Source organism: Lissotriton vulgaris, chromosome 6 (assembly GCF_964263255.1).
Source record: "Lissotriton vulgaris chromosome 6, aLisVul1.2, whole genome shotgun sequence".
NCBI classification, from domain to species: Eukaryota; Metazoa; Chordata; class Amphibia; order Caudata; family Salamandridae; genus Lissotriton; species Lissotriton vulgaris.
In genome coordinates this window covers 969,248,250-969,274,001 of record NC_141694.1, presented here as the reverse complement: position 1 = coordinate 969,274,001, position 25,752 = coordinate 969,248,250, and the positions used below count along the sequence as shown (strand labels likewise).

Below are 25,752 nucleotides of genomic sequence, written 5' to 3'. Positions count from 1 at the left end.
ACAGTGGTGCCCCAGGAAACGCGCCTGCCTCACAGACACAACACCTGACAATGTCACTCCTACTGCATTCCAGGTGGTCTGCTTGTGGGTCAGTTGCTGGTAGTGTCCTGTCACCTCCATGACGCTGGTATTGTTTTCCTGCAGGCTGCACCCAGTCTTCCTCTCCCTCTTCTCCTTGGCCTTCCCCGACCCCGTTGTTCCTTGCTGGTAGTCTGTGGAGGTTGTGGGGTTCGAGTTGGTGTCTGCGCTGGGTCAGGGTGCATCCATGTTGTTACATGGTTTGGCTTGTTTCTGGTGTAATTTTTCCAGGCTTTTTGTGGTGCATTGTCCTGCCAGACACGTGGGATTTGCAGGCCTGTGGCTGGTTTTTGCTACTTTTTATCCTGTGTTTGGCCTCATCGCATGCTTTTTTGCGTTCGCATATCACATTTTTGTGGCGTGGTGTTGATTTTCACGCGGACATTTGCCACGTTATCTGGTGTCTATTGCATGCTACCGCCTTGTTGTGAATTCCACGTTGTCATGAGGTTATTTTCCCATGATAGGCTGCGATGTTGAAAGTTGCGTTACGCTACTCTTGCAGTAGTTAGCACACGTTCTTGTGAATATAACCCTGTATGTATGCAGTACAGTGCAGGCTACACACAAAATGTGAACTGTTTGGAGAAATAAATATATTTCTCCAACTTTGCCCCTCCATCGATTGAGTGCTATTTTTTTAAACATAGCTCAGTCTGACCATTTTAGTAGATACGACTTTGCATCAAAAAGCACCGGTGCTTGCACTGAAATTCCCAGGAACCACCCATGTAATACCCCTTTGACAAAAAGTGGAATAAAGCAGTGCAAAGATTTTTCTGCACTGAAAGAGAACAGTTTTCCAGTGCTAAAAAAGTTTTGTGCAGGAAAGTAGATACCCTATGACGGCTTTGCGCTTGTTGGAGTGACCTTGTGGTGGTGCAAATTCTTGATAAATTTGCCCCAGGCCTCTCTTAACTGTCCATTTAGTGTGACATGTTGCTGCATAAGAAAAAAAGTAAACACACTGTGATTTATTTTAGGTGCAACATGATTACTTGATGGCAAAATCAGATAGTATTATGTCAGATTTTGTGATCTAGACTAGAGGTTCTTAACTTTTGACTTGTTGGACCCCCTCTTAGTCAATACTATGACCCTAATGAGTCAATTTTGGAAACTGGGAACCCTGACCCAAGTAATCTTGATAATTAGAGCTGCAAAATATTACTCAAAAATGTGAAAGCATGCTTAAAATAAATATACCAATTATGACATTTTAATGGGATAGTTAGAGCTTTTCTGAATTCAATTGAGGCAGAGCACCTTCTGTGTTATATTCTGTTTGATGCACTTGCACTGCTCCCTTAAATTAATCTGAGTATACTAAGGTAATTTTTTGTGTCCATTTTGAAATTGATTCACATTTACATAACGTTTTAAAACGTATTCTTTACATTTTGCCCTAATATTCATACGCACTGAATTATTCTTTTAATGTTAATTCATTTTCTAAGCAGTCGCGGGACCCTGAGTAGCCCTCACGGACCCCAGGGACCCAGGACCACAAGTTAAGAACCACTGATCTAGGCATTGAAAGAATACATTAAAATACATTATATTGGTTTATTTAAGGGACTAGTTATATCAGGCCAAGACTGGTTTTGAATGCAGTTGATTTTCTTTCGTAAAGGGACGATCTATCTAAAAACACATAGATTCCAAGTGGTTAAGAACAATTACTCAAGCATATCCATATATAACGTTTGAGGCCCTTAAAATGGCACAGAAATGCCAGTACTTGGGCTCACCTTCCTTTAGAACCGATCACAAGCTACACTTTACCTCCGTGCCTTCATCACTACAGTAAGTGTCTGAGTTTTATTGTGTTTGTTTAACAAGGATGTTTCTTCGCAGCACAAGCTGGCACCCTTTTGAGGAGAGGCACCGATTCATTTCCATGGGGTCCCCCCCCCCTTCTCTAACAGCACAGATGAGCTAAATTTATTGGAATGGAATGTTAAGGCAGTGGAAATGACAATGCTCAAAAAGTATTGCATCAAGCACCACCATTCATTATCTGTAGGTCTCGCCTAGCGAATGCAGTGCATACGCTGTTTCGTTTGACGAGTCTCTATTGTTGTGGCTTTGGTGAGCAAAGGGAGACAAACCATGTACACGCGCATGTTGTCTCCTCTCCCTCACACGCTCCCACCTCGCGAGGCAGCACTTTCAGCACAATGCGTGCCTGACGGGACAGGAGATGTGCATGCGCGTCCACTTTGGCCATGCTTGTTTCAGGAATGCAGCCACATTGTATAATGATCCGCTGAAATAAGGGCCGAATCCTAAATCATTTCCAGGCTCCGCCGCTAGCACGTGGAATTCTGGGCCTGAAGCCACCGAGTTCCTGCAGTCTACGTGAATGTTTGTTCAAAAACAGGTATCAGTGCTGGACTGACCTCTTGACTTAAGGCTGGTAGGCTACCTAGTGTGATGTGTGACACTTTCAGCAAGCTCTGGATTTCAATCCCATTTCCACTGCTCTTTGCATGCTGGGAATTGTAGGCATGTACAAACAATGTGGACACCAGAAAACTACAATCCCCAAGACAAAAGAAAAGTTGCTCACAAAGCCATGACTGGTGACCTAGAGCTACTCACCTGCCATGTAAAGCTGCTTTACTTGTTAACTTTCACTCGTGAATCAGCTGGGAGATACTAGCCCCTGATCAGTAGGCGCTTCTTAGTTCCTGTTCATTTCTGTTTTCCTGCCCCTTGAAACCACTTCCCTCCTCTAATGCATTTTATGAGGGAAACATGGGAGCACAGGTGCACATTATCCCAGAGAACCTGTGTGTTACTGAGCCAACAGGGACGGCCCTAAATAGGATTGACCGGGACAGGGCCCTGGACAAAGGAAAAATTGGTGTTTTTTGTGTGAGCAGGTGTGGGTCGTTGGGGTGTGACGGCAGGAGGTGTGAGGAAGATGGGAGGAAGGCAGGGGGTTGATGGGGAGCGAAGAATTACAAGGAAGTACCTTAAGGGCTGATTACAAAGTCTTTAAAGGCACCCAATCGAGACCATTGGACGAGCTGCTGTTTGCAAAACATGAAGTCAGGAGGCTCCCTGCTGCCCCCGACGAATATCAGTGCCCCGGGGCCTTGGCCCAGCTCTCCATGCTCAAAGCCGGCCATGTGAACCAGTACTCCCCTGCTAACACTTTTAGTTAAATATTGAATAATGCTGAAAAGGGCTGTACTCACCCGTTCAAAGTACAGGGGTGCAGGACTAAGTTCCTGCATTTTAAGCTTTACACCAGGTGAGGAAGAGGTGTGTACCTGGCGGCCATCACCCAAGAAATCCAATCGCAGTAACCTGCCGATGGCCTAATTAGTTCAAAGTACAAACATCGGCAGGGACTGTGCACAGCTACTGCACGCCCCCCAGGTCACGTGTAACCTCCTGCAGCTGTGACCTAAGGCTGTGTAGTCAGCAGAACTTTGCATGTGAATGGAAAACTGCGAGCCCCGGAGACTGTTTGCTAAAAGCCGGGAGTGGCTGACAGGGTCACATGACTGGTGCTAAGTTGTTGTGCAGAGTGAGGAAGCAATTATACATATATTTACAGTACTGCTGTTTCCTCTGCTTGCCGTAAAAACAAACTATGCTGAAAATGCAATAATATCCCCTATGTGTGCTCATGAGGACTGGATCATAGATCAGTATGAGTGAAATGCCTTGATGTGCATGGATTCACTCGTCCTTGCCTGTCCTTCTGCGCATGCCTCCATGGGGCCGGCTCAGCTTCTCGTGCACATGGCTCTTCATAGTTGGCCTGCGTGAAGTCAAAATTTCTTTATGATCCAGGATAAAGCTGGCCTAACTTCACAGGCTTGGATTGTATCCATGCACATCTTCCAATGGTCATCATGCTAACCTTGGGCACATGATTTAGGTTACCCTCGTGCACATGACTCCCAATTACCTTGGCAAACTCATGCACATGGATACAAATGTCTTTGACTATATTCCTGTACACTCCAGGCCTGCATCTTTCTGCTAAGTACTGGGGCTCTCCTCGGGGTAGCCACGCGCTTTAGAAATCACATAACCTCCTTGTGGACATAGGCTCTGGTGTCTCAAACTGCATCCGTGACCAAGGCTTCCAATGGCCGGTCCAGTTCAACTTCGTGCACACAGACTCAAGTGACTCGGATTGTAGCCGCGACTATTGCTTCAATAGGCCAGTCCAGCATTAAGGGTGTATGCTTCTGGTGGCTGAGAGTTAGGCTGTACTCTTGACCCCGGCTTCCATGGGCCAGTCCTACTTATTGTACATGGATTCTAATGGTTTGACCTGCATCAGTGAGTTTGGCTTCCTATGCCCTAGGCAAGAGGGGGCCCGCCGTTTTCATGGCGTGAGGTGGAGTCCCAGGCCCATGCCAACCTGCTGCATCTCATCGCCAGATACCAGAGGCAGCTAATGTTTAAACGCTTCTCAGGAGGGCATTAGAAGCTGGTGCTACAAGGGAAACAGAGGCCAAGGAAGGGAACTCAGTGGGTCGAGTGGATCAAAAACAGGTAGACGAATCCCACCTACTTTGTCCCCTGACTGTAACCCTTCCAGAACAAGCATTTGCAATGCAATAGGTCTCGAATTTGCGAGAGTTTAGGTTATTGCCATTGTAAATGACACTGCCGTTCATTTATTTGTTTTAAAAACCAACACATAAATTAAAGACATTGTAATTTACAATGCCAATAGCTCAAAATCTAGCAAATGCGAGACCTATTACATTGAAAATGCTTCTTCTTTCTTAATATTGTTCGGGACGCTGGAAATGAGAAGCTGAACTGTTTGCAAGTTCCTTCTGAAGAATGAATGATTAATGTATGTGGTTTCATTTTAATCAAGATTGATGTTGTTTTTCTGGTGGGTGGAATATGCTGTTTGTCATATTCCAAAGGTCAGAAAAAGTTAAATCTGCTTCCTGCTTTAATAAAATATCAAATTAGTTATTGTATTATTGTGTCTTAAACTGCAACATACTATGAAAAAAGTACACGCAGTTGCACTTTCCAAGGACCTCTTTAGTCCCAAAAGGCATGCTTAGTGTGCGGTCTTAAACTAAATATCCCACAGTCAATGAGAGGTCTCACACTGTTCTGTGGTTGATTTTAGATCTTAGAACTTGTCTGTTAACTAAATATTTCATTGTCCAGGGTCATGTTTTCTAGAGCCTCCTGCGTTTTTCTAATGCTGTATCCCATCTCTTGAAATAAATTGCATGTAGTTTGAGACTTCAGTGTTACGTTGCAGCACCATGGGAAAGTTTCAAAGGGCTAACTTGGAAAAAAAACATAATGAAAATTAATGACATCGCTTCCGAACTCTTTAAACAGCAACAGATGCTGGGGCATTACATTTAGTGCACAGCTCTACTCCCCCATTCGCCATATCGTGCCAAAAAAATGTTTATATTTAGCTTTAGTTTCAGTTTCAGTTCTGTCATAATGCTACAATAAAGTAATGATTGTAGTAAATGCCCAATTAGCATAAAGAAATCTGTGAGCATTAACTTCTCACTTGCAGCCATACAGGACTGGTGGACATTTGGTCTATCATTTTCTCTTTTATAAAAAGTACATTTTGTGTATTACTATCCCTTGTGTAACCCCCAGATTCTCTTTGGTACTTTGTGCTACAGAAAACCGTATGATCAATTAATTAAATAACTAGTTGACTGCTTTAATAAAATATCAAATTAGTTATTGCATTATTGTGTCTTAAACTGCAACATACTATGAAAAAAGTACACGCAGTTGCACTTTCCAAGGACCTCTTTAGTCTCAAAAGGCATGCTTAGTGTGCGGTCTTAAACTAAATATCCCACAGTCAATGAGAGGTCTGACACTGTTCTGTGGTTGATTTTAGATCTTAGAACTTGTCTGTTAACTAAATATTTCATTGTCCAGGGTCATGTTTTCTAGAGCCTCCGGCGTTTTTCTAATGCTGTATCCCATCTCTTGAAATAAATTGCATGTAGTTTGAGACTTCAGTGTTACGTTGCAGCACCATGGGAAAGTTTCAAAGGGCTAACTTGGAAAAAAAACATAATGAAAATTAATGACATCGCTTCCGAACTCTTTAAACAGCAACAGATGCTGGGGCATTAAATTTAGTGCACAGCTCTACTCCCCCATTCGCCATATATTGCCAAAAAAATGTTTATATTTAGCTTTAGTTTCAGTTTCAGTTCTGTCATAATGCTACAATAAAGTAATGATTGTAGTAAATGCCCAATTAGCATAAAGAAATCTGTGAGCATTAATTTCTCACTTGCAGCCATACAGGACTGGTGGACATTTGGTCTATCATTTTCTCTTTTATAAAAAGTACATTTTGTGTATTACTATCCCTTGTGTAACGCCCAGATTCTCTTTGGTACTTTGTGCTAAAGAAAACCGTATGATCAATTAATTAAATAACTAGTTGATTAATTAATTAAGTAACTAAAGCACAAAGTTGATGATCATATCTGTAACCAAGTTCAAATAACCTTCGTCTATAGGCCTGAGAGTCCAGTGCTTAATTTGTAAAGGAGTAAGTGACAGCACTCTCGTCAGGAGGCCACTGCAGCAAGCACCACACATTGCCCGTACTATGCTACCAATGATAGTAACAACACAACTACTAACCATCACACTCCTACAAGTGTGAAAATTCAGACTATTTCAGTCCGCCAAAGCAATAGGAAAAGCTTGGGCGGCAGGTAATATAATTTTTAATGCATATTGAATTAATAATTAAATGTTGTGGTCATCTCTAAATTACCCAGACAGCGTCAACTTGTGGAAGACTGTCATAAGCGCTAGCGTTGACAATTGAGTGCCCGTGCCAAGCACTGGAAACCACCTGCTCAAATTAAGCACTGCCTGAGTCACAGAAAAAAGAGAACATTTTCACCTAACATTTGGTTTGTAGTATTTGTTTTTACTTTTACAGAAATTCCCAGACCAGGAGTGTGCATGGTGTGCTGCAAGTCATAGATTCATAGGAACATCCATGTAGTTTTCTTTCAAACTGTGTGCAAATGTTAAAGCATTTTTCCAAGCAATGAAGTTTGCTGTAGCGCGACTTAAATTGAAAGCTTGTTTTCTTCTTAGGGAGTTTGTTTTCTTGGGGCAAAACTCTTTCCTTTACACTCACACCAGTGTTGAAGATATTCCCTCCTCAGCGCCGCCCTGGTCACAGATGTATGCCAGCCCTCTGACCGTGTCCAGTGTGACAATGGGTTAAGGAAACCTTTTTAAATACCAATAAAAGCATACCCTTATGATGTGGTGAACCTTCTTGTGGCATTTCGGCCCTACAATATGATTTCCCTGTGAGCAGATTTATTTGAATGCACGAGTATGAGTGAGCAAAGTTGCTAACAAGTTTAAATCAATGACTTGAGAATGAAAATGTGGATTTAACTGGAGAATAAAAGTGTTTTTTGTGAAGATAGGACAGAGTGCACAATTCACAAAAAAATTAGGAAACCTGCAACAGCAATTTTACTACTTCAAATAAGAGAATTCCCAATTTCAGCGTTTTATGAGCATTTCCAGAAGCGCTGCTGAAAGTCTGTGACTGTCGCAGAGTTCCAAGAGAAATCTTACAAAAGTTTGTAAATTCTTTTTTTGCACTCCTCCAAAGGCGTTTGTCCATAAAAATGACATTGTATGTACACAATCTCCTATTTTTTCTCCAAGAATGCCCTGATTACTTACTGGTAATCCTTATTACTCTTAGTCCTACTCGTTCTCGATCCCGTCATAAACAACCTGAGTTGTATCCAATCACAGACAGGAAATACAACAGGACACACTTGCTAACCACACCCACCCTCCAGCTAAGGGCTATAATAATACTAGTCACACCTTAGCACTTCCTGAAATACCAAGCAACACAAAGACCTGATATCGGAAGGGTGGAGGGGAATTATGACTAGGTCATGAACAAGTAGGGCTAACAGTTATGAGGATTACGGGCATTACCTCTATGTTCCTCATCTTTAGTCCAGTCATTTACCAAAGAACACTCTAAATGAAGCCCTTTGTAGTATCAAAACCTGCAAGAACAAATGACACACGATATACAGCACACCCATGTGAAATTTAAAGCTATAACCTAGATCACAGAGAAGCAGGAGTCTCCACTGCCTACAACACACCACTCCAAAAATTCAAACATTTGGACTGAGCAAAATTAAAATGAAAATGTCTAATGAAAGTGTGCTCAGAAGCCCAGGTTCCAGCATGACAGATCTCAGCCAAAGACACTCCGTTAAAGGTGGCCCAAGAAGCTGAACCCCCATGAGTGGATTTTACTTGAATGTTGAAAGGACAAGGCAACTCAGAGCCCTGATAAGCCAAGGTGATGGTGTCCTTAATCCAACAATCCAAAGTTAGCTTAGATGCAATTTTCCCCTGTCCTGCAACAGCAAAAGTCACTAAACGTCTATCAGAAGTCCAGAATACAGTAGATCCTTCTACATACACAGTCAAAGCACGTTTCACATCCAAAGTGTGAAATACCTATCCCTCTAGAGAACAAGCAGAAGGACAGAGACAGGGTAATACCAAATCCTGAGATATTTGTAATCTAGAATGCATTTTAGGAATAAAACCACACTGTAGTCTCAAAACCACTGCATCCTCCATAAATCTAAAAAATGGAGGAGCGCACCTCAAGGCAGAGTTCCCCAAATGTCTGGCAAGTGTGATAACCACCAGAAAAGCCACTTTAAAGCAAAGAAACTTAAATTCCACAAATTCCAAAGGCTCAAAAGAGGGCGATTGAAGAGCGTAAAGAACCAGAGATAGATCCCAAGAAGGAACAGAAGCTCTGACAGCAGGAGATGATAAAGAAAAAATCCAAAATAACCTGGCGACCAACGGGCCAACATTTGAGGAAAAAGACACTGAATCCCTAAATGCCCTGATAGCTGCCCATTGGCTCTTTAAGGTAGACAGAGCATAACCTTTGTCAACCCCATCCAGAAAAAATTGAAGAAGAGAAGAAACTGAACAATAAGTAGGAGACAGATCATGCAGCAATCACTCAGAGGCCGATTCCGATCTCGCTCAGAAGGGCTCCATACGCGATCTGGCCAGAAAAAATACAAGCCGTATGCGTGTTTTCCGTCCGACTCATACAGCTGTGCGAGCGAGCAAGTACAATGTGAGAAATGCAAAATCACCGACCATATCGTTTCTGGGTGTGAACCGCTCCGTACATCTCGTCCGTAAGCAAACCGTGCCCTGCAATGGAGGCGATTTCCGACCGAGCCAGTACGGTGCACGATTCGGACAGCCGGATCGAGTCGGAGCCTCCGACACGTAAATGCTCTGGGAAACGAACTTTGGGGGTCCACAACGGACCCGCCTTCACCCGTAGCCTTATGAGCCGATGACAGGTGGGGACTCAAGGGTCCCCCCACACATGCATGTATGATGCGGGTGGCACAGACGCGTCCCCACTATAGGGGGCACCTTTGTGCGCAATGTACCTTTTTTCATCAATGGAAGTGCATGTATGCGTCGTACAACAGGCTCCCATTGACTTCAATGGGGCTCCGAATGACCCGTGTCCGTCAGTGCTTGTTCGCATGGTACTCGGGCGCTCGGAGCCCAGGAGCACGAGTTGGTTGGGAAGCTCTACAGGTGTGAGTCGGTCGTAGGGCTTTCCCAGCGAGATTGGAATTGGCCCCTAAGTGTCAAAATTAGTATTCCTTTGCCAAAACTCGCCGGATACTGACCGAGGAGGGAGCTGAGGGAGCCTGTTGTTGCCTGCCTGCCTGCTTCAGCCGCTGCCCCTCGCCGGACCCGCTTCGCGGGTCCCGCTTCGCGGCTAGGAGCAGACTTCAGGACTGTGAGGTGTGTTTGTTCTCCTGACCGGCAGGGCTGCGAGCTAGTAGCGGTGGACTCCAAGCTCCAGGAGTCCCCGCGCGCCCGTGGTCACCTGGGCTGCTCTCCCTGCCGGCTCCGCCCCCACCTGGAAGGACAAAGCGGCATCCTACTCTGCAATCAGCGGATTCCTTTGCCAAAACTCGCCGGATACTGACCGAGGAGGGAGCTGAGGGAGCCTGTTGTTGCCTGCCTGCCTGCTTCAGCCGCTGCCCCTCGCCGGACCCGCTTCGCATGTCCCGCTTCGCGGCTAGGAGCAGACTTCAGGACTGTGAGGTGTGTTTGTTCTCCTGACCGGCAGGGCTGCGAGCTAGTAGCGGTGGACTCCAAGCTCCAGGAGTCCCCGCGCGCCCGTGGTCACCTGGGCTGCTCTCCCTGCCGGCTCCGCCCCCACCTGGAAGGACAAAGCGGCGTCCTACTCTGCAATCAGCGGATTCCTTTGCCAAAACTCGCCGGATACTGACCGAGGAGGGAGCTGAGGGAGCCTGTTGTTGCCTGCCTGCCTGCTTCAGCCGCTGCCCCTCGCCGGACCCGCTTTGCGGGTCCCGCTTCGCGGCTAGGAGCAGACTTCAGGACTGTGAGGTGTGTTTGTTCTCCTGACCGGCAGGGCTGCGAGCTAGTAGCGGTGGACTCCAAGCTCCAGGAGTCCCCGCGCGCCCGTGGTCACCTGGGCTGCTCTCCCTGCCGGCTCCGCCCCCACCTGGAAGGACAAAGCGGCGTCCTACTCTGCAATCAGCGGATTCCTTTGCCAAAACTCGCCGGATACTGACCGAGGAGGGAGCTGAGGGAGCCTGTTGTTGCCTGCCTGCCTGCTTCAGCCGCTGCCCCTCGCCGGACCCGTTTCGCGGGTCCCGCTTCGCGGCTAGGAGCAGACTTCAGGACTGTGAGGTGTGTTTGTTCTCCTGACCGGCAGGGCTGCGAGCTAGTAGCGGTGGACTCCAAGCTCCAGGAGTCCCCACGCGCCCGTGGTCACCTGGGCTGCTCTCCCTGCCGGCTCCGCCCCTCATGTCCAATCACATTGTAACAAAAGGGAAGCATCATCCCCGCTGCGCGGGAGCGCGCGGGAGGGCGCCGGGAGAAGCCCGGGACAAGGGCGGGACCGTCTGTGGCCGTCCGTGGCCGCAGGAGGCCGGGCTGGGCCACCCCTCTTACCAGCGCCATACAACATCTATCCCAGTAAGTGACATAGACACTCCTGCATTGTTTTGTGATCAATATGGCAATGACTACAAATACAAGCTCTGTAAACAGCCACTTGATGCCTCTTCCAACGGAGTCTGGTCCACAGGCTATCGGACCCTTAGACAAATTCTTTTTTAATCGCTCATTGACAATAGATAAAGAGCTAACCTTGGCAGAGAAGCGCGCAGAGCGTAGATTATCCATTGAAATACTTAAGAATTCCACGGACAAGTTTCCAAATTCAGCCTACCCCACTTTGGTAACCCCCTTATCATCAGTAAACCTCCCAGTTACATACGAACACTTTGAGGTTCCGGCCGATAAAATAAATAAGTGTGTTGTGGCAGATTCAAATAATCCATGTGGTAGTAAATCCCAACCAACATTGCATCCTGACTCTGGTCCCCAGGTTACATTGGCCCATTCCAAAATCGGGTTCAAAAGGAAACGACCAGCTTCCGTAAAAAAATGCAAAAAGGTGGTCAAACCCCCACAAAAACTCAGGAAGCTACATAAACTCGTGAATATTGGAAAGGTAGTTAACGAACAAGTTCAAAGTATAGAAAGTGTAATACCAACTATTCTTGTATCCCAGGATAGTCAAGACATAGTGGGTAATTCTTGTACTGTTTCCAATGTACCAAGTAAAGAAAATGCTGAATCACTTGCAAATGTGCTCCCAGAATTGGAAAAAATGTTTAGACTACTACTTACCCCTATTGAGGATAGAATTGCCAAGCTTGCAGATAGGCTAAACCATTTCGAGCAGATAACATTAGACAATTTCTATTCTACAAAATCCCTGATTAAAGCAAATAGGGTGGAATCGAACACAAACCTTCAGGTCGTTAATAACCCTCATGTCCAGGACAAGGGAAGAAATCCCCGAAACAGCTCTCCTTTACCTCCCAAACAAAGCAAAACTCCAGCAAAAGCTACTGTAAAAACTTCAGACAGGGCTGAGAGAGTGACCGCTGGTTCTGAACCATCTCAGTCGACTTCAACACATCTTACACAGCCCATAATACCCCAGACACAAAATCCACCGGCCGCTGTGAATGCTGAGGCTACATTGTGTCAACAAGTGGGTAAAGTACCAACACCTGTAAATGTAACCAATAACACACAGATAGCTACTAACATCCCGGGGGGAGGAAATAGGGCTAACGTATGCCTGACGGCAGGTAAATCTTTAGCATCGTCCCAAGCAAATAATAACCTGCAGGCACAGAAGCCTGCCCTCCAACACGTTCCCCAAGTTCCCAAATCTATCCCACCGCCCTTGTCAAAGCCACCCCATAGAAAACCCCCAATTAATCTCACCCCAGACTCCTTCCCCTATGTGGCAGTTCTTATCAATGTACCACCTTTACCCCCAGGTCAGAGAGAAAATTTCCAGATGCTTAAAAACAAGACCATGCACTGGTTAAAGGAAAACCGTCCTCTGCCTGGTGATATTGACGGGCTAATAATAGGGGCAAGGAGAATAGATTGGATGGGATACACACCAAAAACCCTGGGGGGGGACTGTATTGTGGTTAATTTCCAAGACCCAAGGGTGGTGGGATGGATAACAAGGCAGGGATGGGGAACAAATAAGGGTGGTATTGGCATTGTGGACCTTACCTTTTTTTACCCCCGACCCTCAAGTGTAACTATAAGTCTACTCAACGAACCCCTAATCCCCCCCACTGTATCATGGCCAGTCAATCCTTTACCGCCTCCCCCTGTCTGTCATAATTATACCTTACATACATATTACAATCACCATTTAGGATGGCAGGATTCGGGATGGGGGTATTGACATACTGGTATTGATAGCACAGGTGGGATTATAAACGAACAAGAAGGGTTATGTGATGCTTGTGGTAATACCATTGCCACAAATCTATTGGTGAACAATATTGAGACGGGGGGTTTGGCTGAAGAAGGTGGTTTAAGACTGGGAATACTAAACACAAATGTCATATACCCAGTAACAGATGACTTAACTGTGGACCCAATAGATGACTTAGAAAGGCTGACTAGTCCTATGGAAAGCCCAATGTCAGTCCAAGTATTCCCATTTGTTAATGCTCAGGGCGGGACAAATGCCGAAATTGGTACACTTTTATCTTGGAATGTCGCTGGGTTGGCTAGCAAGTTGGATTCCCAATCCTGGGTGAATTTTATAAGTGGTTTTGACATTTGCTGTTTTCAAGAAACCTGGGCTTGTGACCCCCTCTTTTGCCTAGGTTACTTGAATTACTGTATACCAGCTTCAAAAGGGGGAAGAGGGCGGCCCAAGGGAGGCCTAACTGTTTGGGTTAGACAGGATCTGCACATCAACATAAAAATGCTGGACGTGGGAAATATTGATCTGCAAGCATTAAGAATCTCCGTAGCTAAGGGCCAACCAATAGATTTATACAATGTTTATGTGAGAGGTGACAATGTAACTAATCTATCCACTATTGAGCTGTTGTCTGATGCCATGGAGGCCAATTCCCAGGAAAGTGTAATGATAATTGTTGGGGACCTAAACAGGACTTTTGAACCCTTGGACTGTACAAATGACCTCCTGGAGAGTGAAGAGGACAATCTCTGGGGAGTACCATCTCTAAGCCTAAAACCTGTGAAGCGATGGACAAAAGAGATCTTATTACTAAACGGAATTTGTATGGAACATGGTTTAAGAGCACTGAATGGGAGGACACTTGGGGATAAAGAGGGCTGCTACACTTTTGACAATGGTATCAATAGGAGCCGAATTGATTATATACTGTGTAGTCTCCAGCTGTGGAATGAGGTTGTTGATATGGCTGTTAGGCCCCGGGTTGAAAGTGACCACAACCCCCTATGTGTGACCCATAGGTGGTGGAATACTGGTTCAGGAAACCCTATTGAGACACACGATGAAACCCCTCTTATAAGTAACGATGAGCGAAGGTTAAAATGGCCAAAGGTATGGGCAAACGAGGCCACTATGATATACATTAACAACGAGGTTGATCGTGCAATTTCCGCGATTGAAGCAGCAGTTCCAGTGGTTCCAGGGGGCAGTGGCATCACTGAAATCCACAATAAGTTATTCTCCCTTTTAAGACCATGCTTTTTCATCAAAAAAAGGAAAGGGAAGAAAGCTAAGGAAGTGGGGCGGTGGTTTGATAATCACTGTAGAACAGCACGACTAGCCCTGGGACATGCCATAAGGAATAGGGACCGTGCTGCAGTGATAAAGAATAGGAAACTGTACAAACTAGCCATCTATCGTGCCAAAAAGAAATGGGACGAAGACCATTGGGCCGAATTAAAAGAAGCCTCTGATAACAAAGACTCAATGTTATTTTGGAAAATTATCAAGTGGGGTAGTGGAGCGGGTCCAGCAAAACCTGACAATAATGTACCAGTGGAAGCTTGGGTTGATTACTTCGGACCACAGTATGCGGAAAGTAACAAATCCGTGGCAGCCGACAATACAATACCGGTTTATGCAACCGAAGATCTATTCTCCCTATGTGAAGCGGAAATTGCCATCTGCTCCGCGAAATGTGGGAGGGCGCCAGGTCCAGATGGTATTCCCCCTGATATTTTCAAACACGATGTGACTAGATGGGCGAGATACACCCTCCTTGTAGCTAATGCCCTAGCAAAGGGGGCAGTGGTCCCAGACATTTGGAAGGGTGCAATCATTATCCCCATCCACAAGAAGGGTGATCGCTCACTGCCTGCTAATTATAGGCCTATAAGTTTAATAGCCACTATACAGAAAGTTGTTGGGAGAATGGTAACAAACCAGCTAATGGACTGGGTAGAAGACAATAACGCCCTCTCCCCATACCAAGCGGGATTTAGGCGAGCAACCAGTACCATTGACCAGGTCTTCCGCTTCACCATATTGCGGTGGAAGACCGTTGTACTGGGAAGGGGCTGCCTGTATGTCGCGTTTGTCGACCTGCGGGCTGCGTTTGACCTAGTCCCCCGGTACAAGCTATGGTCGGTTCTACAAAAGCTGGGGATTCCTGCAGATCTGCTAACATTAATCATGCGACTGCACGAATCCAACTTCGCTAGAGTCCAGTGGGGTGGAAGTAGGGAGACAACAGCGGATTTCCCTGTGGAAAGGGGTGTTCGACAAGGCTGTTCCATGGCCCCTCTACTTTTCTCGTTATTTATTAACGGGATAGTCGAGAGAATGTTGAAGGCCAGTGTAGATGCCCCATCGTTAGCGGACACCAGGGTTCCGATCCTGATGTTCGCTGACGACACTCTTATCCTGTCTAAAACCCCCATGGGGCTGCAACGGGCATTAAGCATTTTTGATGCTTTTTGCATGGAGCACGGGCTAGAGGTAAATGTTGGAAAAACAAAACTAATGGCCTTCTCTACAGGACGTAGGAGTTATCCCAAGATAACCTTAAATAACAGTAGGCTAGACATTGTTAATGAATTCACGTACTTGGGAGTACAGATCGCAGAGGGCATTGGCTGGACGCATCATGTGGATAAAGTAGTCCTAAAGCACCAGCAGCTTTCAGGTGCTCTAAGGGGGGAACACCGTAAATCAAAAACAAAACCTATAAAACCCGCAATGACAGTGTATGATGCGAAGGTTTTGGGTGCCACTCTATATGGTGCGGAGCTATGGGCTTGGGACAGTCTGGTGGCTCTTCAGACTTCCGAGAACAAGTTCATGCGAGGGATTACAGGACTCCCACAGAGCACCCCCCTAATCCCATTGTTCCTGGAGCTAGGTAGACGTACGATTATCGACAGAGCTCGATTGCGCCCAGTTCTTTACTGGAGACGCCTCTGGACGACTCCAGAAATAAGACAATACGCAGAGGGCTTTCTGTGGATAATCAAGGAAGATATCTTCCATAAGATAAAATGGTTAAAACATCTGAAGACCATGTTAGTAAATCTAGGGTTTTCAAATCTTTGGAACAACCCCGAGGGAGAGATCTTCCCTAGTAAAGAAGCCCTCAAAGAACAATATTGGGATTGGGTGGGTGGTAAGATGCTGAATGACATCAGGGCAGACTCTATGTCTGGTCGTTTCCTGGAGACAAAAATCTTTCCTGTCCTAGAAAATTACTGGGATTACATCACGGTACCTATGGACAGGAAACTTGTCTTTCAGTTAAGGTCAGGTTCTATTCCCCTTAGGAAATTGACATCTGGTTGGCACAGACCCACCAATAACTTATGTCCAGCTTGCGAAAATGCCGAGGAGAGCATAGGCCATTTTCTCTTCGTATGTCAAGCTTACGCAAATCCGAGGAGAAAATGGCTCTCGCCGGTATGTAAAAACCTGGGGACACGAGACAGTGCAGTGGCCTTAAGAATCCTATGCACAACAAATCAGGATTCGATAGTCATAGGGGTAGCCAAATACATGGGTTGGGCTTGGGCGATTAGACGACGGTCCTTGGGGGGTGACAGGTAATCAGGTATTCCTTTTAACAAGTTTTATGTAATATTATTGGTATAAATAGTTCTTATGAGTAAATGTAGTATGAGCTGTACTCTATGTTTAATGAATTTTTATTCTGTAACTATGTATTTTTGTGCAACTGTTGATTTTATGTGCTTTCATGAGAATTGTCTCGAATAAAGCTTATACAAACGAAGTATTCCTACAAGATCCCTGATCAACCAAAATAATGTGAGTGGGCAAACCTTGATTCTCTAGAGTCCGCCGTTCAAACTCAGATCACTAGCGTTGGAGGGACCAGCCATTGTGGACTGAGAAAGTGCAGTGGAGACAGAACTCAAGGGACGATCCAGGGAGGAAACGCTGCCATGCCCTTCAACTACGAAAACTATTATCACCTTGGCCAGTACAGAAGGATCGTCATCACTTATGCCCTCTCCCTTTATATCTTCAGCAGCCAAGACTAAATGAGGGGAAAACGAGGGAAGGCATACAGCAGCAGTTGAAGACATGGGATTGATAAGTCATCTACTCACCAAGACCCCACTTTTGGAATCCACAAGCAAAACAGTGGCAGGAGGGCATTGGTTCGGGATGCAAACAAATCCACCACGGACATCCAAACCTTTTGCAAATCCTGTGAAACACTATGGTGGAAAGCCTCAGAACCTGAGTGGAGGGGAATCTGCGGCTCAAGGCATGTGCCACCACACTGCCCATACCCATATGTGTTGAGCAGACAACTACTGAATTTGATTTTTCTGCCTAAATTGCCTCAGCACATGCCACTGATTGAGCGACTGACTGTGAGTGCTGCCCTGATGGTTGACATAAGCCAATATCACTGTGTTGTCTGATCAGATCAGGACCTTACAATTGGATAGATGGGGCTCAAAGTTTCTGATTGCCCTCTCCCCAACAAAAAATGTTCCTTCTAATTAGATGATCTCATGGCCTCCGATGAGTCCCATTGAGCCTGAACATACAACTGACCCAACTTGCCCCCCAACCCAGGGCACAGGTGTCTGTTGTAATCACCGTTGGAGGAGAGTGGTGCATCCTCATTCCCTTTGTAAAGTTTGCAGCATTTAACCAATATTGCAGACTGTGCACAACCTCAAAAGAAATAAGAATCTCCTTTGTCAAATCCTGAATAGGAAATGTCACAAACTTGTGCAGGTGCAACAGCAATGGCCAAAGGTGTAATTTGACCGAAGTTACCATGAAGAATGAGGCTGCCATATGACCCTGCAGCTCCATTCATTGCAAAAATGTAATTGTCTTCCAAGAAAACAGTGACGTCAGCAGAGTTTGTAGTCATTAAATTATGAACTGAGTAAGAAACACTTTTTACAGGATTGAATCAAATTCTGCACCAATAAATCCACTGTGTTGAGGGTGGAAGATTACACTTCGGAATATTTACAAGAAACCATCGCTCCTTAGGGTATCTACAGTCAATCCCAGATGATGATGCCTAACCGGGGCAGATGAGGCCTGAGTAGCCAATTGTCCAGATATGGGAAAACAGTTATTCCCTGCAGATTAATGTGAGCAATCAATAGTTCTACCACCTTCATGAACACCCTGGGCAATGACCCCAGGCCGAAAGGTAAAACATAGTATAGCCAACGATGCCCCATCAGGGACAACAGCAGATACCACTTGAACACCGATGCCATGGGAACATGGAATTACGTGTCCATGAGAACCAGCGTGGTCATCACAGAACCTACAGAGCCTGCTTGGATCAAGGGAATGATCTGTTGCAATGTTTCCATTCTGAAGAGTATTTTTCTCACATATTTATTCAGAGTCTTGAGGCTTATGACAATCCTGAATCCCCCCCCCCCCTTCACCTTTGGGACCAGGAACACAGTCAAATAAATGCCTTGACCTCTCTGTTCTTTTGAAACTGGAAGAATATCTTTCTTCAGGAGACGAGATAGAATACCGTCTGATCTTCCTTCTCAGTTGATCACTTGGAAGGCGCGTTTGAACAGGTCTGGACGACTAGGGGAGGTTCCACAAACTAGATCCAGTAAACACTCTCCAGAATGCTCAGGATCCATTTGTCTGATGTATGGTTGCACTGGAAGTACTGGATTCTTCCACCAACCTCTGGTACATCGCCAGTCGGTTCCGATTGGTGGCATAATCAGGAACGTTGATTAGCAGTCCCTGTACCTTGTTGGAACTTTTTCAGGAACTTCCGCTAGAAACCTTTCACATGGAATTTCTGGACATCTCCGGAACTCTGTTGTCTCTGGGAAGGTTGACGAAAAGACTTTGCAGTGAAATAAATTGCATGTTTATTCAGCTGCTGTTTCAATGAAAAGGAATGCTTCTTCTCTTTATAGACTTTATGAAGCATGTCTTTCAGGTCTTTTGTAAACAAGCATGGTACCACAAATGGCAACCTCAAACCCATGCCCTTCTGAGCCACAACAGTGCATCACCCTTTCAATGAAAGGTTGCTTCTGGCTGCAATGGATCCTCCACAGGCCAAGGCAGAGGCCTAACTGAGTCAAATCCAATATCTGAAAGAAAATCCATTTTTCTTTCCAGTGCTTCCAACAACTCCATACATTGTCCACCGCCCTGCATCATAGTGAGCAAAGTCTTAAAGCCAGATAATAATGATTGAGCCACCTAAGTCCCATAGATTCCAGAACAAATTGCCAAATGTAAACCAGCATACGTCTTTTGTAAAGAAGTGTCATTCTCCTTGTGTGCCCCACCTTTAAGAACATTCTCCTCTGCCATAGATGTACGCGCCACCTGACTGGCCACAATGGAAACCACAGGGACTGTCTCTGGAAGGTAGGACTTCAATTAACATGGAGCAAAAGGATCAAGGCAGAGAGGCAGAGAAGGGTGGAGACGTGAGTATGGCCCCGGCAACAAGCCCTTACACCGCTCAAGGCAGAGCAGGACGGAGACAAGCACATGGCCACAGAAACACGCTCTGACCCCGCTTAATGCACAGCAGGGCTAATACCAGTGAATGCAGGCTCAACAAATCAGCATTCACAGCTCAAAGCTAGTACCCCAGTGGCTCACTGTATACAAGCTACTACATGGGGCCGCCAAACCTCACTCATAGAACTCGGCTGTCCCGCATGCCAATCCACATGGCCGAAGCCGCCCGCGTCAAACACTTGAAATGGGGACTCATATATGGGAATAACCCAAAGGATTTGTCTGCCCAGACACAGCGTACAATCTCGGTGGCCAGTGTACAATTTTGGCGGTCCTATTCTCATGCCAGATCCCAAACGGGAAGGATCCTAACCAGTCGGCCACCGAAATTCACCCATTGTAATCTCAGCAGCCCTTACAGCTCACCTGGCTGGTACTCAGGTGATAAAGGAGGCCATAATTGAGTCCTGACCAAGTTGCTCCTATGGAGGCCACTGATACCCCTCCAAACCTGACATAGAAAGCCAGCAGGTATTATAACTGTAAGATGGAGGCAAAAGCCTGGCAGTTACCTCTACGTTTCCCATTCCTGTCACAAACTGGAAACAAAATAGGAAGTGCTGAGGTGTGGCTAGTATTATTACAGCCCTTACCTGAAGGGTGGGTGGGGTTAGGAAGCGTTTCCTGTTTTGTTTCCTATCTGTGATCGGATACGACCTCATGTTGTTCATGACTTGGTCGAGGACAAGGGACGTAGAGAATTAAAGCTTTTGCCAAAGGAAACCATTTCCCCTAAACCGATCATATCCCAGAGATGGGTTAGTCTTATCACTGACAGCTGTAGCGGCTGGCAGGGAACAGGGTTGGCGGGGAGGGGCGTCAAAATAGAAAAATAGAAAACACTTCCCTCTGTCCTCACAGCCACTGGGCGCCGTCTCTCCTCTGTTTCTTTGACCCAATGCCAGGAAGCAGCAGGAAGCACCCGGGCTCCCAGGCTCCCCTAAGCTAATCACATCACTGCAATGCAGCTTTGTGATGGGTCTGATTCCCGGAATTTGGCACTCAGGCATGGACAGGGGGCCTATGCATGTTCCCCACCAGTCTGTGTAATGCAGCCTGGTGATGAACATGCTAATGCACATGACTGGCCAGTCCCAGATGGCCGGCCAAGCATTCATGTGCACTTAGTGTGCACAAACCACTCCTTCTCCTTGCCACCAGCCCCGCCCTACCATAAACCATCCCTGAACGTACGAAAAATTAAATGATAACTATGTTATTATCATTTTATTGTTCCTGCTCTGAGGTAAGTGGGGCGACACTCCTCCGCCTTAGGTGAGAATTCCCACCCTGTAAATGAAAGCGTTTTGCTTCTGAAGCAAAACGTATTCCGTTTACAGGGTGGGAATAGGCCAGCAAAAGGTTTGTGGATATCCATAAGCATACGTCGTACCACTAGAGTGAGATTTATAGATGAGTAATATTACATCATCCGGTGAATACCAAGCCTATATTTGTATTTGAAAAACATCCCATTTCCATACACGAGTAGAGAGGCATTTTAAGGCATGGGCAAAGTGAGCTCTGGCCCAGGGCCACAGTCTTGCAGGGGGGGGCCTGATAGAGCCAGCAATGTTCTGGAGAGAGTCTTGCCCTGATGATCCTGAATAATTCTTAAACAGGGTTTTAAATTCCTTTAATTTATTTTTAATGTGGCTCATGTGTGAGAGTTTCTTACAGACATTTATTAGAGAAATGTTGTGTTTATGTTTCAAGCAACAGCCATACAAAAGTTTCTATTCGATCAAAACAGGGCCACCCATATGAACACATATGAGAAATGGGAGGCTGGGGGTGGGTTCACAGAGATTATTTGCTGTAATATTAGTGAGCTGCTGTTGTTCTACAATATTGAAGGCACAGGTCACTATCCCTGTGAACGGTCAGTGACCAGGCCAAAGAGAGCATGACAGAGCTGGAATTGGATCATACATTCAAAAATCTTGTGAACAGGGGCCAATAAAATCCGTTTTGCCCAGGGCCTCCAATGTCCTTAAGATGTCCCTGTGAGAGTGGAATATACACAGGCAATCGAGAAGCAGGACCTGGCCTGTCAGTTCGGGTTGGACTGTTCCTATTGGGCGCAGGGTCAAGAGTGATTTGCATATGGCTGGGTCCAAACTGCAATGGCATGGTGAGCAAAAAAACGATAGATTTAGGTCCAGATCTCTGTACTGAGGTGAATGTATGACATTGTTCTGCATTCTGTCCATCAATTATTCTTTTTGCAATCGAGAAGCAGCACATTTTAAAAGACAAGCCAAGAATCCGTGTTTTCAATTAAATGTTGTAAAGTAATTTAAACTATTTTGCTTTTATCGATTGAGTTTAGAACCTTTTGTTTCCTTCCTTTATTATTGCAGAAAAACGCTTTCGAATACGTCGTTCTGATTATCTGCATTTGTGTTTTTTGCAGGCCTATTCCCGGCGGTGTTAAATCTGGCCACCAATGCCCTCATCACGAGCAACGCGACATGTGGCGAGAAGGGGCCACAGATGTACTGCAAGCTGGTGGAGCACGTGCCCGGGCGGCCCGTCAAAAACACCCAGTGCCGCGTCTGTGACCAGCGCAGTTCCAACGCAAACGGTATGTGTACTTGTTTCCCTTAACTTTTAATTAAATTTAATGTTTTTCCATTACTTGTTATGTCTAGAACTCTTCCTGTCTAGGAATCCTTGGAAGGAATTTGAATATGGCGAATCCGTCTTAACCGCAAATGTGCTTTCAATCGGTCGGACACCCCTTGTCATTCTGAAATGTTTAATTTGCTGATGGGAATGTTTAACAAACACTTCTCAATCTCAAAGAAAAGTATCCACGAAGCATTACAGCAAAACATATTTTTTTTCAAATTAGCACGACGAATATTTCAATGTCACATATTTACTTGAGATTAGGAAATTATTAATATTGTTGTACAGTTACTCCTTAAATTGCCAATCTTTTTACTATCCCACTGACAAAAAAAAAACCATCCAGTTGTTTTTGAATGAACTACGTGTTTATACATTAATTATCACGGGGCCATAGGATAAGAATAACATAACATCCAACATTACCAACAGAATACAGCAGAAATATTAATTCTTTGCAACATCAGACTCTGAAAGCAAGAAAGTTAAAGTTAGAAATGGGAGAACGAAAGGGAAGAGAAACAGAGCAAAACGTTGACAGCAGGAATGAAAAAGAGAATAACAGAGTGTGTTTAAGAGACAGATTATGTAAGGTGGTGAATTAAAGAGAAATGAGGTAGAATCAAAAGCTGCCAGCCTTGGTATTTGACAACCCTTAGAATTCATAAGACCTGACCGTATTTTTCCAAGAATATCTTTTGTTCCTACACTTATTCCTATACAGGCTAAACACTGAACACGCCAAATGACACCACAGAACAACTTAACACAATATAACACCATTCTACAAAAAAACACAATTCAACCTAACATACCACACTACCATCACACAGCAGGACTCTGCACTTTATAACACAGCCTAGGATATGACAACAGGATTCAGCCCAACACAACATAGAATGCATATTGTTTTAGTCAAGTGATACTCAAAGTACGACCCGGGGGCCGCATGTGGCCCTCCTGACCATTAAATGCCCTCTCTCGTTCGCAGAAGGACTGGGCTGCTGTTTACTCGACTTCACTAAACTTAAAAAATATGTTAAATAAATGGGCAAGTGATTTTTTAAATGTTAGTTGAATCTTGCAGCATGTGGGTGAAATATGATAAATTTAAAACATGTATTTCATTAACCTGCAGAACCATTTCACCTTAGTTCATCAGGTAATGTCAGTGCATTGAGAAGTATTTTTTAAAAGTGACAGTTTTCAAACATTAATTTAGAAACATTTGTGCTTCCACCCACCCAGACAATAATGCCAGTAGTGAACTAAGAGATAAGTCAGTTGTTATGTGCACCCTTTGGCCAGCCTGAGTTGCTACTATACTGAAACAACCTTACAGTTTATTAAATCAAACACAAAAGGTTTTGTACAGGGCAAAACCTGAAGTCTTGTATGTGGAGGTCCTCTTATATGTGATAATGAAGCAAAAAGAGGGAAAATGAAATAAAACAATTCCCTAGGTTCACATGATTTTATTGGGTTGGTAAGCCGGGATTGATCCAGATTTTCTGGTATCACATTGTGCAATTCAGCCACTAGATATACATGATCCGCCTCCCCTAAACCCGCCTTACCTCCTCCTAGACCCTTGGCAGCCACCCTGCTGGCTTCAATGCGGCCTTAATCACATCACAGACCAAACTTTTTGGGAAAATGTTTGCGAGTACTCATGTTTTAGTCAAAGGTGACTGGTTCACGTATCTTTTTCGCGGATTTGTCAACACTTCTTCTTCGATTTCATAAGATGATTGCAGAAGTGGAGCACTCAACTCTAGATCGATAAATACTTCTGTTTTAACGTGAAAAATGCCTTGAAATGAAAAGACAACATATTTTTAGAGAGTTAAGAATGCAGAATGGAGATTACACCACATAAATAGGAAATGGCGCTTTTCACTTGATTGTTGTTAGATCAATTCTCATAGGTAGTTTATTAGTGACACCTGAGTTACCACTCCACTTTGGTTATCTCCTCTGACATTGCCTAGAATCAACACGTTGGTTAGTCCTGCAGGTCTACTTGAGGTTACTGATACAGGGGGCTGAGCCACCACAATGCTCTTTCGATCTTTCTTTTGTGTTCATAATGGTAGAATGCAAGATCCTATTTGAGTGAGTTGGTACTGACTATATTTCATAAAGTTACTGTGAGACCTATCTGAGTGAGTGATAATGATTGCTTACCTTCCACCTTCTCAAACGTCATATCCAAGGCTTATTTCTTTCCCACAATGTTCAGTATCTAACAGTACCATCCAGCCTTTCTTATAAGTGATCACAGGTGTAAGTTTCAAACACATGCTGGCAGCAGGCAAATCTACCTTACAGTAGAAAGGGGACCCTGGGCACACTCCTCCTTTGTCTTTTCAATGCTAATACTATTGAAAAGGTGTCTCAGCAGTTCATTAATCCATCAATCAGGATTTATAAAGTGCAGCTAATCACTAATGGAGTATCCAGGCGCTTGCAGATACCGGAGGCTTATTCGAACAGCCAGGTCTTGAGGTCCATTCGGAATTTTGTGAAAGTTGGTTCTGGTAGTCGTCGGTGAGTGAGAGGAGGAGTAGGGAGTTGTATGTGTAGTAAATTATGTTGAGACAGTGGGTTCTAACGATTTTGGCCAGCATGATCATATATGCTTTGAAAGCGTGGGGCTGAGTGATGAGCCCTGGGGGACACTGCGGGCGGTCTCTTTGGGTTTGGAGGTATAAGGTGGTAGGTGGTTTCTCTGGGTTCTTCCAGTGAGGAAGGAGGTAATCCATCTGAGTGCGTCCCCTTGGATGCCGATGTGGCGGAGTCTTTTGATCAGCATGTGGTGGGATACAGAGTCAAAGGCTGCTGAGAGGTCGGGGAGGATCAGAGCTGCTCTTTCGCCTCAGTTGAAAAGAGTTCAGATGTCGATGGTGGCTGTGATCAGTGCAGTTTCAGTGCTATGATTGCTGTGGGAGATGGATTGGGAGGCGTCGAGTAACTGGTTTGGTTACCTGTGGGTCATGAGCTTCTTGTAGATGATCTTTTCCAGTACCTTCGCTGGGATTGGTAGTAGGGAGATTGGCTGGTAGTTTTTGAGTTTGCTGGGGGCAGAAGAGGATTTTTTGAGTAATGGTCTCACTTTGGTGTGTTTCCAGGTATTGGGAAATATTGCAGTGTTTATAAAGGTGTTGAGCAGGGTGGTGAATTCCTGGCCAATCCTTTGGTTTCTGGGGTTGAAGATATGGTGCGGCATTGGTCAGTGGGAGCTCCTGAGTGGATAGATTTCATAATGGATGTGGTGTCCTGGGTGAAGAGGAGGTTTCAGGAAGACAGTCTGTGGTTTGCGTCGGTTGCAGTGGTGGCATAGCTGTCAAGGAAATCCATAGGTGTTGGTTGGGGTTTGAAGTTTCTGTATATGGCTGCGATCTTGTATTAAACCAGTCAGCAAGGTTGTCGCACAGCTCCTGGGAGGGTGTAATGTTGTTTTTTCTGGTAGTCGGGTTGGAGAATTCCTTAACAATGTTTAAAATGTCATTGGTGTTGTTGGTGCTGGTTTCAACGCGTGCAGCTAGGGCTGTCGTCTTTGT

At 45.1% G+C, this 25,752-nt stretch overlaps 1 protein-coding gene across 7 annotated transcripts in view; it reads left to right on the top strand.

Annotated features, from left to right (window-relative positions):
• Positions 1–25,752, top strand: part of LAMA2 (laminin subunit alpha 2) — a 3,858,378-nt gene that overhangs the window by 431,662 nt on the left and 3,400,964 nt on the right. For all 7 annotated transcript variants that reach the window (XM_086927001.1, XM_086926997.1, XM_086927002.1 and 4 more), the window contains exon 2: positions 21,972–22,142. In XM_086927001.1, coding sequence (XP_086783127.1) covers positions 21,972–22,142 — 171 coding nt within the window. The remainder of the gene's footprint in view (positions 1–21,971; positions 22,143–25,752) is intronic.